Raw genomic sequence first — 14,024 nt, forward strand, 5'->3', positions numbered from 1 at the left:
GGGAAGGTGGCTAAGTGGTAGAGCTCTTGCCTTCCAAGCCTGAGGCTCTGGGCTCAATTCCTTAGCACCACATAAGCAAAAAGGAAAAAAGTTGGAAGTGGTGCTGGGGCTCAAGTAGTAGAGCGCTAGCCTTGAGCTGAAGAACTGAGGGACAGAGCCCAGGCCCAGAGTTCGGACCCCACAACCAGACCCCCCCAAAAAAAAGAAAGAAAAAAAAGCCCACCTTCCTCTAAAAAGACCTCCTACACATTATACTCTGAGAAAACAAATACTGGAAAGCCTCTCAAAAATTGTAAATGGGGGTGGTGGGGTGGGATGGGAAGGGATGGGAAGGGGAAACAAAGGAGGAGGCAACAATGCTTGATAAGAAATGTACTTATTACCTTGCCCATGTAACTGTAACCCCTCTGTATGGTATTTTCACAATAAAAATAAATACATACAAACATAAATAAAACTGTGAATGCACTGGGCACTGGTGGCTCACACCTGTAATCCTAGCTACTCAGGAGCCTGAGATGTGAGGATCACGGTTCAAAGTCAGCCTGGGCAGGAAAGTTCATGAGACTTATCTCCAATTAACCACCAGAAAATCGAAAGTGGCACTGTGGCTGAAGTGGTAGAGCGCTAGCCTTGAACTGAAGAGCTCAGTGACAGCGCCCAGGCTGAGTTCAAGCCCCATGACTGACCCAAAAAAAAAAAAAAAAAAAGTGAATGCCTCTATCCTCAGATTCCTTCTAGCCTTCTGAAGAGCCAAAACTTGAAGAAAATAATACCAGATTATTGCCTCTTGTTTTTCAGAAATTTATACTGTATTATTTATAGTTGAAAGTATATGTCTGGTATCTCTCTCCTCAAACCTGGAGCAGGACAGACTAGAAGAAGCATAATTTAAACCAGTTAACAATAAGTTGTAATTACCAAAGCTAGGCACATAAATGTTTAAATATTCTCTCTAATTTTGCACATACTTACAATTCCACAGTAAAAAGTGTCTGTAATGCCAGCTACTCCAAGGATCACAATTCAAAGCCAGCCCAGACAGAAAAGTCCGCAAGACTCTATCTCCAAATAACCAGCAAAAAAAACTGGGCTTAGAGGCATGGCTCACATAGTAGAGTGCCAACTGTGAGCAATGAATAAGCAAACGAAGTGTGCTTAAGTACCTGAGTCCAAATCCCCATCCTGGCAAAACCAAAAAATACTTGGTGCAATTTCCCCCCCTTAAGTTTCACAACACAAGATAAACACAGAGAAAGGCTTTAGATGGCAGGAAAACTCAGCCTAGCCTCACCTCCCAACAGGTACATTACCTCTAGAGAGCGGATGCTGCTGTGATAGGTAAGGGAGAGCATGGAGAGGCTGAGCACTGGAGTTGGGATGTCAGGAGCCTTGCAACAGGGCTGCATTTTCTCAGTAACTGACTTCACTAGTGCAAGAACAAGCCCTTGAATTCCCACGGTGGAGGTCTCAGCACTGCCCAGGATAGTCAGTGTGTCCAGTCGTACCTCCAAAGCACCTAATATCCAGAAACCATGTCAATCTTGGTACTCAGCTCTAAAATGGCAACTTCTGTCCTCACTCTCCTTCTTTCCTATTCCTTACTCTCCTTCCTTATTCCACTTACTCTGGTTATCTTTGTTCTCCAAACCTTTCCTAAATTTATTTCTCATGTCTTAGGTAAATTTTCCCTTTCCTCTCTTTAACAGTATCCAGCAAAGCCAAAGAAGTTCCCTGACTCATACAAATTGTCCAGAGATATATACACTGTTTCCTAGAACTAAATATACTAGAAAACAAGAAACCATACAGCAGCCAGGTGTGGTGGTGCATACTTGCAATCCTAGCACTTTAGAGACTTTAGCTTAGGGAATTCAAGTTCAATGATAGTCTGGGCTAGCCGGGCGCTGGTGGCTCACGCCTGTAATCCTAGCTACTCAGGAGGCTGAGATCTGAGGATCGCGGTTCAAAGCCAGCCCGGGCAGGAGAGACCGTGAGACTCCTATCTCCAATAAACCACCAGAAAACTGGAAGTGGCGCTGTAGCTCAAGTGGTAGAGCGCTCGCCTTGAGCTGAAGAGCTGAGGGACAGCGCCCAGGCCCAGAGTTCAAGCCCCACGACCGACAAAAAAAAAATGATAGTCTGGGCTAAATAGTAAACTCGAGCCCAGACTGAAGTATAAGCAAAACCCTGCCTTGAGGAAAAAAAATAATGACATAAGTAGGTCTCATTCTCTTGACATCAAAGCTAAGTCACTTTTTTGTATGTTTTACTTGATATGTATTTTTCATAAGTCCTTAAAACAGCAAGAAGTCCAACAGTTTTATAGGACTTTCAGTATTTCATCACTTCAATATAAAAAAATTACAGATAATTACCTTCCTCAAATAAGGAGACTGAACAGCATAATCTGCTTAGTTTACCCATGTCAGCACAGGCCCTCCTGACCCACTTACCAACCAAGGCAGAAAGAGTGAACAAATTCATATTCTCCACCTTCAAGTCCACCTTCCACAGTAATGTCACAGATTCTCCAAATGAAGATTCCCTAGAGACAACTGACTTCCCAGATTGTGGACTCATCAAGGATAAGATACGAGACAGACATTGAGCACAGGTATCTGAAGCTTCTACTTGAAGTCCTCGGATGGTACAATCAAGAAAGAGGGTATCTGACTTGGTGTTAGACAGGCCAAGAGGCTGATTATAGCTACCCTAGGAAAGAAGCAGGACTGCATTGAATGCATGCAGATACAATTTTTGTCATACTCTGACTTATCACATACTATCAAGATAATTGCCAGTGTTCTAAAGCATGTCTGGACAGGCATATATGAACCCCTACTCAACCAAAGCCTCTATCTACCTGTAGTGTGAAGGAGTCCAGGACAAGCGCTTCACCCCAAACATGCATATTAGGTGGATGTGGTGCTCGCTGAATGTGGGAGTCACTGCCCACACGCCAACAGAGATGATCCACAGTTAGCACACTCCGCTGATGGATACTTTGTGGCCTGAGGTGCTGGTAATCTAAAAAAAGGTGGGAAAGAATTTCTCTGAGCCACTGTGGCCATCAATTAGGCCTAGCTCCACTATTGAACAAATTCTTCTTTATTTTCCATCCCAGTCTTACCCAGAGAAATGGAATTGAATCCCAAGGCAAAAGGTGGTGTATCTCCAAGCTGAATGGAAATATTGACATTGGAGATGGAAGTGCCAAAGATGATGGGAGCCAGGATCTGGGGGAAGACTCTACACAGGAACAAGTTATCATTGTTTGATAGATAGTAACTGCTCAAATCAAGGTAATGATTATATATTTTTATCATTCTTAGGATGAACTATGACTAAACAGTAAAAGACTAAGCTTGTCAGCATGCTGTTAGTCCCAATAGTAACTTGCAGGAACCCCAGAAAAACATCAGGTTGAACAACATGAAATTGCAATTTTCATAGCCAAATTCAGTGAAAATCAGTACTATCACATAATTCAGTCTTTCTTCTTTTTTCTTCCTCTCTTTTTATTGTTTTGGCATAATACTAGGGCTTTAACTCAGAGCTTCACACTCTTGCTCAAATTTTTTACTCACAGCTGCTGCTTTACGAATTGAGCTGTACCTCTACTTTCAGCTTTTTGCTAAATTGGAGGTAGGAGTCTCATGGATTTGTCTATTTGGGCTGACTTTGAATCTTGATTCTCAAAATTATCAGCATTCCAAGCAGCTAGGACTATAGATGTGAGCCACCAGCACCTGGCTGACTCAACCTAATACAACCAAGAAGCATCACTTTCAAGCCATTAACCTTAAGTCCAACATACTGCAAGATCACTTTGTAGACCGAACACTGACACCTAGAACCTAAGGTAGGTAAGACAAGACACTGTTTATAATTTAAGTTCAACAAATTTTTGTTTTGTATAAGGCACTGTGGGAACTGAGGACACACAGAAAAGGACATCTTCCTGCCATCAAGCAGTCTAATCTGATGGGGGAATATATAAAATAGGATTGCACTGGCCACTAGTGGCTCATGTCTGTAATCCTAGCTACTCAGAAGGCTGAGATCTGAGGACCGCGGTTCAAAGACAGCCCGGGCAGGAAAGTCCATGAGACCCTTATCTCCAATTAGCCACCAGAAAACCGGAAGTAGCACTGTGGGAGCTGAAGAGCACAGGCCCAGAGTTCAAGCCCCCAACTGACACAAAAATATAATAAAACAGGATTGCTTCTAAGATTAAGATTTGGGGAAGAACAATAAAATATATATTTAAGAGCTGGGGGCATGGAATTTGCCTAGCATCAAGAGGACACACACACACACACACACACACACACACACACACACACACACACACACACACACACACACACACACACACACACACACACACACACACACACACACACACACACACACACACACACACACACACACACACACACACACACGCACACACACACACACCTCCCCCCCCCCCCATACCACTTTGGATAAAAAGAGAATCCTGAAAAAATGGTGGCTTAAAAGAAAAATTAAACCGACCTCTTTTTCCTTTGCTTAAGAACAGATGAACTAGACCCTTGGGTCTCCAGTGTTAGCATCTGCAGCCAGTGAGAAAATTCCTGGTGCCGGTAATGAATGATACAAGTGTTCAAAACTAGAGAGGCTGAGAGGTCAATTGTGGTCACCTGGAATAGAGAACCAAACTGAGTTTGTGTTTTATTTCTTTAGCTCATAATACAACAATGCAGTAAGAATGCAGAAAGTAAGATTCATGGTACCACAGCACACCTGCACACTAGCCTTGAGTGAGTTGAGGCAGACAATCCGTTGGCGACTTTGGGACAGCAACAACCCATCTGTAAGAGGCCAGAGAACAGATCAAAGGAGAAAAAAGGGAGGGCAAGAGGTTAAAAAAGGGGGGGGGGGTCAGTGACAGAAAGATAAACAACACTCATGAGTTGAGACTATATTCTCAGTATGTTCCCTTCCCTTTCTCCTTAGTTACACAAAACTAAATTAAAGGAGACCATGTGGAGCATAAGCCAAAGGAGTGCCTAATCCCATCATTCTCAGTGCCAGTACCCCCATCCATAAACCTTCTAGTAGGAGTTCAGTGCTCATCTGTGCCATATCTGAGTCTGCTGTGAAGTTTCGAAGGGGTAGCTGATCCTCATCACGATGGTATAGGAAACGCAAGACCTTCAGTGTCCAAGTCAGGTGCCTGGTGGACCAGACACAGATTCTGGCTCAGAAAGATGTAGAATACCATTCCTACTTCCTTTCTCCATACAGACAAGCTCAGTGCAGCTGCTAGATTGGTTGCAGAGATCTTATATAGTTTGCATCATCACTTCACACTCTGTCAGGAGAGACCTCACCTCTTTTGACTATTCATGGACAACACCACACTTGTATTCTCCATCTTCACTTTCACTTGGTCTGGTAGCAGCTGGAGGAGGTATAGGCCAGGCAGAGTTGGCTCAGTCAAGTTTTCTGTCACCTCTGAAAATAGGAACAAGCAACAAACAGGAGAGCCATCAATTCTTAATACTCAATTCCTTTAAGCCTTGCCTTCTTCAACTAAATCCTCCCACACAATATAGGCAAAGCAAATGTCCAAGCAAAACCACAAGTCAAATGTACCACAAATCCATGTACCTAGTACATATCCAGAGTATGGAGAGTAAGCTGGTATAATGGAAAGAATGTAGACTTTAGGTCTAAATAGTTTAAGCCTTATTTTCACTATTACCTAGAGGTATAACCTCAAGCAAATTACCAAGTTAACTGTCCTAGACTGCCTTATTTGCAATTACTCAGAGTTTAGAAAAATATATAATATACTGCTATATAGTTCTAATTCATGATAAGATACTCAGCTCAAGGAAATGTCTATTTCTTCTATCCTCAGAGTCAAAGGTCATTATAACCAATGACTTACACGGATATGTGTAATAAAAACAATTCTTTGTTTTCTTCCAAAATAACTCCTGAGAACAAGGCAGCCAAGAAGTTTGATTGGTGCTTTACCTGAACAGGAAACAGGCTTGGATGTCTGGCTTGGGCCTTGACACAGTAGCTGACTATGGAAGAGTCCCTCATGTAGCTCAGCATGGAGAGTCCACACATCTACAATGATAGCTTTTAGATGCCAATTGCTAATGCCAACCTTTAAACAGAGGTCCAGGGCCAGTGACAACTCCACTAGGCAGGTATCCTCCTGTAGAGAGGATACATTTTTTGTTGTTGTTTTGGGGCTTGAACTCTGGGCCTGGATGCTGTTCCTCAGCACTTCAGCTCAAGGCTAGCATCCTACAACTTGAGCCACAGAGCCAGTTCCAATTTTCTGGTGGTTAATTGGAGATAAGAGTCTCATCGATGAAGCAGGCACCAGTGGCTCACACCTGTAATCCTAGCTATTCAGAAGGCTGAGATCTGAGGATCACAGTTCAAAGCCAGCTGGGTAGGAAAGTCCGTGAGTCTCTCTCTTTTTTTTTTTTTTTTAATTTAATTTTATTTGTGAACATACTGTACAGAGGAGTTACAATTACATGGGCAGGATAATGCGTACATTTCTTACCAAGCATTGCAGCTTCCTCCTTTGTTTACCCTTCACATCCCTTCCCAGCCTCCCCCCTCCCTTTTTTTTTTTTTCTTTTTTGGGTCCGGTCATGGGGCCTGAACTCTGGGCCTGGGTGCTGTCCCTCAGCTCTTCAGCTCAAGGCTAGCGCTCTACCACTTGAGCCACAGCGCCACTTCTGGCTTTTTTCTTTTTGCTTATGTGGTGCTGAGGAATCAAACCCAGGGCCTCATGCATGCAAGGCAAGTCCTCTACCACTGAGCCACCTTCCCAGCCGTCTGTGAGTCTCTTATCTCCAATAGACCACTAGAAAACTGGAAGTGGTACTGTGGCTCAAGTAGTAGAGAGCTTGTCTTGAGCTGAAGAGCACAGGGACAGCGCCCAAGCCCAGAGTTCAAGCCCCTCGACCAACCAAAAAAAAAAAAAAAAAAAAAAGTCTCACAGACTTTTCTGCCTGGACTGGCTTTGAACCGTGACCCTCAGATCTCAGCCTCCTGAGTAGCTATGATTACAGGCATGAGGTACTGGAACCTGGCTGGAGGATACATTTTTAAATTATGTGCAGGGAGTCTAACCACAGTGGTCTGGAAAACTGAATATTGCCTTGGGGAAAATCCATAGGGACATACAATAGAGAATATAAGCCCTAAGCTCCTTCATACTTTTTATTCAGGAGGAATCAGAAGGAACCATTAGAATAACCTTGGCATACTCACCAGCTGACCACTCTTCAGAACTTTGCTGTTAATCTTAGATAAGCTCACCTCACAGATTAGCCTACAAGAGAAAAATCAAAACACTAAGAGTACTTGGCCCCTTCCCACATCATCTACCTTCTATCAAGTTCTTTTGCTTAGAAGGGATAAAAGTAGAAATACCTAAATCGAGCCTCTCCTGTTGAAGAGAATTTAACATGCTGATAAAGAGGCTTAACATCTACTTTCCCTGAAGCAACTCCAAGAATGATACTATTACCAGATTCTCTCTACCCAGTACTTACCTTTTCCCATCACTATCCAAAAGAAATCTGCTTCTACTGATCTGAATGTGCCACAGGGACTCAGAGGTAGCTACCTTGAGAACCATGATGTTTATAGCATCTACATGAATGGAAAATAGCTGGAAGAAATGAGCAAGGATGAGCAATAATTAACATCAAGGTATCACTCTTAGCATCATGTCCTAAAATAGTAGAAAAATCCACCCACAATTCCAAATGCCTTCCCTTAATAGAAGTAGTCTCACTTGGCAGATGATCTTCAACAAGGATGGGCTGAAGGACAGTGACTTTGGATCCACCCCAGTGTTCTGAGGAAATGGAGCAGACAGGCCAGAAACCTTCTGCAGATCCGTTCTGATGCGTACTTCTCCGAAGCACAGGGCAACATAGTGTCTATACAGAACAGAAACCTCACTGTCACTGGGTCCATCCCTTCCATAGCAGTCTCTTCCCAGACCTCACAATCATCCTCCCAATCTCCCCAGAAATAAAGCTCAAATCACACAGTCTAAATAGTTGTTGGTTTCTGTCTCATAAAACAACACTCAGACTAACATGGAGTGTCCAGTAAAAACCTATCTCCTTCCTTGGGCTAAAAGGCCTTTGTAGAAAAATCTCACTCTTGAAATTTCAATCCCAAAATATTCCCCAAGGAGAAAAGTGAGGATATAGGGTACTCACGGCAGATCATGGCTAAGGAGTTTGCTGGAAATCCACAAGTTATCAATTTCCTAAAAACAATGTGGAAAAAAATTGTATATAGTTGCTAGGTAAGCAATGAGAAGCTTTATGTGGGGGGAAAAAAGTATCTGGATCACAGAAAGAGGAAGTTTTGTTCACCCTCCAACTAAATATGTCCTATTCTGGGGCTGGGAAGGTGACTCAGTGGTAGAGTGCTTTGCCTCTTATGCATGAGGCCTTGGGTTCTATTCCTCAGCACCACAAAAACAGAAAAGGCCGCAAGTGGCACTGTGGCTCAAGTGGTAGAGTGTGAGCCTTGAGCTAAAGAGCTGAGGGACAGCACCGAGGCCCAGAGTTCAAGCCCTACAATCAACCAAAAAAAACAAAAAACAAAAACAAAAACCCCACTATGTTCCATTCTATTTCTACTGGTTTCTCTGCTCAGCACTGGGTATCTTGCTCTATTTCCTCTCTTAAATTAGAACGGTAAGCTTTTCTGCTTCTGGTTAGCTTTCTTCTGTTTCTTTCTTATATTCCCTGACACTGTGCCCTAAAAATATTCTTTTTTTCTACTACTATTCTTTTGAATTAACCTACATTTGTGATATGAGAGGATAGATATTATTCTGTCACTTACATACATATACAAAGTGTACTTTAAACAAATTCACCTCCTCCATCATAGTCTGACCCTTCCCTTTCTTGTCCCTTCCATAAACTTTTTTTTTTTTTGGTGCTGGGTAGTGGTACTTGGGCTTGAACTCAAAGGCCCTTGTTCTCACTTGGATTTTTTCATCATGGCTGTCACTCTACCACTTGAGCCATGCCTCCACTTCCTCCCATAAACAATTTCTGTGACAGTCCTGGGGCTGGAACTCAGTGCCAGCATGCTGACCCTGCTGGCTGACCCTGAGCTTATTTGCTCAAGGCTAGCGCTCTACCACTTGAATCACAGCTCCATTTCCAGCTCTTTTTGGGGGGAGGGTTAAGAGTGTCATAAACTTTCCTGCCTGGGGTGCCTTCGAACCTTGATCCTCAGATCTCAGCCTCCTGAGTACAATTACAGGCATGAGACACTGGCACACAGTCCCATAAACAATTTTATCTGAACAACTTGCATTCATTCCAGTGTCCCCCAACTAGCCTATGATTATCTCAGCAAAGTAGTAACAAGGGTGAGTGAGGTTACCTAAGTAAATCACAAGAATTTTTTTCACAGTTTTTTTTTTTTTGGGGGGGGGGTCCAGTCCTGGGGCCTGAACTCTGGGCCTGGGCGCTGTCCCTCAGCTCTTCAGCTCAAGGCTAGCACTCTACCACTTGAGCCACAGCACCACTTCCGGCTTTTTTCTTTTTGCTTATGTGGTGCTGAGGAATCGAACCCAGGGCCTCAGGCATGCAAGGCAAGCGCTCTACCACTGAGCCACCTTCCCAGCCCCTTTTTCAGTTTTATTAGCATCAGTTATGCAAGAAGGGGATTTAAATGCATGTAGGCAAGTAAGGATCTTTTTAAGATATTAATGTAGAGAGCTTGAGTTGCATGCCCAGTACCTCAAGATTTACAAAAAAAAAAAAAAAAAAAAAGGAATTAAAACTTGTAATTCAGCAGGAAATGACAGCACAAGCTTGTAATGCCAGTACTCAGCAGACAAAAGCAGGACTGCAAATTTAAGGTCAGCTTGAGTTGCATGGAACATTCCAGGCTGGCCTAGACTTAGCAAGACCCTCTCTCAAAAAGAAAAACAGGTTGAAACTAAACTGGATAAACCTACCCTTCCCGCCCCCTCCTCCGCCTAACACACGCCCAGGGCGATTCCCAGAACTCACCACTGTTTGCTGGTGCTGCTGAAACTTAAGACTGACATTCTGGATCCAAAAAAAGCGGAAGGAACCGATCTTTAGCTCTGCTTGCAGCTTTCGCTGACACCACCTGGTGGCCAACCGGACCAGAAGCCACCTGCAGAAAAATCTCTTGAGTTCTTAAGGCCCTCTTCCAGTTATGGCTTCTCACACCCCTACTTGGTCCAGACGGCTGGGCAAAGGATCGTTTATCCTGTCTTCTAAGGCATTGATCACACAATCTCATCCACATTAATCAGAACCCTAGGCCTCCACTTCCTGGAAACCAGAAAAACTAAACCCCACCCTCCAAGACAGGGCCAAAAAAAAAAAAAAATCAATCCCTCAAATACTTAGGAATCCTAGGTAGAAAAAAAGACCCTAACAAGAATCAAAGTAGACGCAGCCGTGTCAAAAGTGTTACTGCACTTCCCAGAGGGTCTCAGGGTCTGCCCCGCACCCTCTAGACAGGTGCTCTTCAGGAGGCACTCGGAGGTCACACCCGGCCAGCTCAAATGCCGCTCGGCCCGGGACAGCCAGTCCTTCTCCTGACCTCGCTCCCCTAGGGCGAGAGGTGGAGGGGACATTCGGGGCGTGAGGAGCAGGAAAAGGAGACCACCGAGCGATGCCCCTTCTTCAGGCAATCCTATTCAATTCGTAGTCTCTCCGTTCCTTCAGGCCCCGCCCGCCCCTTCCGTCTCCCCGCAATCGAATCTCTCCCGGTACCTAGACCGCACGTCCCCTCCCCTCGCCACGCGCCCCTGCTCTAGGCCCACCCCCTCCACCTCACCCAGGATGACCTGCGCGCGCCCCCTCCTCAGTCTCTGCCTCTCCCCGCTCCTCCACCCCCATCCCCGACTGCGGCGGCAGGAAGCCCCTCACCGGCCTAGGAAGAGAGCGCTAAGCGCAACCAGCAGCAAGACCAACAGCGCGAAAAGCAGCAGAGGCATTTAGGTCCGGGTCCGGCCCGGCCTGGCCCCGACCCCCGCCATGCCGGGCCCCGACGCCGGAACCGTGCAGCGCCGCCCGCGGGCCAACCAGCCGCGCGCGCAGAGGCAACGCAGAGCGGGGGAGCGTTGGTGCGCGCGCGCGCGCCCCGCCCCCGGTCGCCCTCCCGCCAGCCAGCGGCCTTCCACCGCGCCCCGCCCCGCTCTCCGCCGCCCGCCAGCCAGCCAGCAGCCTTCCTGCCCGGCCCGGCCCGCCCCGCTCCGCTCTCCTCCGCGCGCCAGCCAGCCAGCCAGCCAGCGGCGTCGCTCCCCGGCCCGCCCAGCTTTCCGCCGCGCATCAGCCAGTTTGCCGCCGCCTTCTCCGACCTTCTGCAGTCGGCCACTCAGCCAGCCGCCTTTCGCCCCCCTCGCCCCGCCCCGCCCCGCGCCCACGCTCCGGAGGGCCGACAAGCTGAGTGCTCGAAGTGACGGGCGTGGCTGAAGAGGGGGCCCTCCCGACCGCGGAGCCGACCGCCTTGGAGCGGACGTGGGCGCCCCACCCGGGCGCGCCCGGCTGTGCTGGGGTTGCACAGTCCCTCCCGAGTCCGCCGGGTGCGGAGTGCGCACTCCATTCACCGGGTCAGCCGTGATCGGGCTGCCTCTTTTCGGCCCAGGAGAATTCTACTTTCAAATTACACTTCGTAGGCTAGTTTGGGAGCCCTCCAGCCCTCCTTAGGCCCTGAACTGAGGAGTCTGCAGAGGTAATCCTGTCTGCAAATGAATGAAGAGATGACTAAAAAGCCTCAGAAATCCCCTCTCAATGGATTTTTTGTTTACTGTCCTCGTAAGGTTCTGGGCAATTAATATGTGTTAACCTGCTGCGTGGGTGACATCATTCTGGACATTAATTACCTTGTGTATCGCACAAATTGAAGGGGGAACGATCCAAGGGGAAAAGGATATGGCGCACTTAGGAATAATGTTGTCCTTTGACACAAATCACTTACCTGGAAACAGGAAGTAAGAGAATTCAAGGTCAATTCCGTTCAGGCTCAATTTTATCTCCTTAATAAAATGAGGGACATGGACAAAGGTCTCTTACAATTACTGATGTTATGGATAAATGGATGATACAAAGTACAAGCTAAGAAATCCTGAAGGGAAGTGGCGCTGTAGCTCAAGTGGTAGAGCGCTCGCCTTGAGCTGAAGAGCTGAGGGACAGCGCCCAGGCCCAGAGTTCAAGCCCCACGACCGACAAAAAAAAAAAAAAAAAATCCTGAAGATCTTCAAAATAATATGTAATATTTACTGTCCTTTTGCTCTCATGTTCTAATCTGGATAAAAAGGATGTCTGCAGCTTACTTATCCTGTAGAGCTTCATGTTTTGGCTCCCTTAGATAAAGGTGCAATCTCATGTTTTGCCCAAAACACCCCTTCAACTGATTTTCTGTCATATCTAGTCCTCTGTTTTGTCACATCTTTTTTGGGGGGATTGGGGGTGGGTGGGATGTGTATGGACAGTCCTGGTGTGTGAACTCAGGGCCTGAGAGCTGTCTCTGAGCACTTTTTTTTTCTTCTCAAGGCTAGCACTCTACCACTTCAGCCACAGCTCCGTTTCTGGCTTTTTGGTTATCAATATAACCATATCATAGACTTTTCTGCCTGGATTGGCGTCAAACCACAATAATCAGATATCACCTCCCGAGTAGCTAGGATTACAGGTGTGGGCCCATTTCAAAGCCTTGTTTTTTCCTCAAGCATTACATTTCTGTCATCTTCCAAACCTGACATGAAAGTGTCATCTGAATACTCAGGGAAGACCCAAGGACTCAGTCCAGGGCCAAGAGGGGTGCTTTACAAACCTATCTCCCTATTCCCTTCTCAAATGTTTCATTTATTCTGCTAAGATAGCTAGTTTCTCTTCTCCCTAGACTGTTGAGATCTCTTATAGGCATCTCATAATTTGAGATATTTGCTTTCTGTGTTAGTTGATACTGCAGCTTTTACTCATGGTCTTATGTTCTTTGTTTTTGTTTTTGTTTTGCTGGTCATGGGGCCTGAACTGGGTCTGGGCGCTGTCCCTCAGCTCTTCAGCTCAAGGCTAGTGCTCTACCACTGGAGCCACAGCGCCACTTCCAGCTTTTTCTGTTTATGTGGTGCTGAGGAATCGAACCCAGGGCCTCATGCTTGCAAGGCATGCACTCTACCGCTGAGCTACCTTCCCAGCCCCTGGTCTTATGTTCTTATTTGGCTTTTTTAGTCAAGGCTGGCCCTCTACCACTTCAACCATGCTTCCACTTCTGTCTTTTTGCTGTTTAATTGAACATGTGAATAATGGACCCTTTTACTAGTGCTGGCTTCAAACTGCAATCTTCAGATCTCAGCCTCCTCAGTAGGCTTGAGCCACCAGAGCCTGGTATTTGAGGTTTTTTTTTTTTTCTTTTGTCAATTGTGGGGATTGAACTCTGGACCTGGGCATTGTAAGCCTTTAGAATAAGGAAGAGATGGAGCTATAGTATTCAGGCTCAGTCCTTATAAGAGAACCCATTTTTTTTGTTGGTTTTTTTTTTTCTTGTAGTATCAGGGCATTACAAGTGCTCCATCTCTTGTGCCAGCCCTTTGTGTGTGTGCACACACAGCCCTTTGTGTGCACGAGCGCATGTGTGCATGTGTGCACGCAGGCACACATGCCAGTCCCGGGTCTTGACTTCAGTTGCCACTACTATCCTTGAATGTCTCTGCAATCGACGACTTGAGCCAGAGCCCTACTTCCAGCTTTTTACTATTTTGGTCATTTATTGGAGATAAACTGTCTGAGCTGGCTTCAAACCTCAGTCCTCAGATCTCAGACTCCGGAGTAGCTAGAATTATAGGCATGAGCCACTGGCCTTCAGCTTTCCCTGCCCCCTTTTTCTTGTTTTTTTTTTTGTCGGTCGTGGGGCTTGAACTCTGGGCTGGAGCACTGTCCCTGAGCTCTTCAGCTCAAGACAAGCGC

At 46.0% G+C, this 14,024-nt stretch overlaps 1 protein-coding gene across 1 annotated transcript in view; it reads right to left on the reverse strand.

The window, feature by feature from the left end:
• Positions 1–11,137, reverse strand: part of Bltp2 (bridge-like lipid transfer protein family member 2) — a 38,682-nt gene extending 27,545 nt beyond the window's left edge. The window contains exons 1-15 of the mRNA XM_070027300.1: positions 10,986–11,137; positions 10,092–10,221; positions 8,268–8,317; positions 7,832–7,979; positions 7,587–7,705; positions 7,303–7,363; positions 6,037–6,226; positions 5,385–5,508; positions 5,103–5,227; positions 4,795–4,862; positions 4,546–4,691; positions 3,134–3,252; positions 2,867–3,030; positions 2,457–2,715; positions 1,314–1,519 (exon numbers count right to left, since the gene is read on the reverse strand). Of these exons, the coding sequence (XP_069883401.1) occupies positions 1,314–1,519; positions 2,457–2,715; positions 2,867–3,030; positions 3,134–3,252; positions 4,546–4,691; positions 4,795–4,862; positions 5,103–5,227; positions 5,385–5,508; positions 6,037–6,226; positions 7,303–7,363; positions 7,587–7,705; positions 7,832–7,979; positions 8,268–8,317; positions 10,092–10,221; positions 10,986–11,053 (1,977 nt within the window). The 5' untranslated portion in view covers positions 11,054–11,137. The remainder of the gene's footprint in view (positions 1–1,313; positions 1,520–2,456; positions 2,716–2,866; positions 3,031–3,133; positions 3,253–4,545; positions 4,692–4,794; positions 4,863–5,102; positions 5,228–5,384; positions 5,509–6,036; positions 6,227–7,302; positions 7,364–7,586; positions 7,706–7,831; positions 7,980–8,267; positions 8,318–10,091; positions 10,222–10,985) is intronic.
• Positions 11,138–14,024: the final 2,887 nt, after the last annotated feature.

This window comes from Dipodomys merriami, unplaced genomic scaffold (genome assembly GCF_024711535.1).
Source record: "Dipodomys merriami isolate MVZ:Mamm:240054 unplaced genomic scaffold, mDipMer1.0.p SCAF_19, whole genome shotgun sequence".
NCBI lineage: Eukaryota > Metazoa > Chordata > Mammalia > Rodentia > Heteromyidae > Dipodomys > Dipodomys merriami.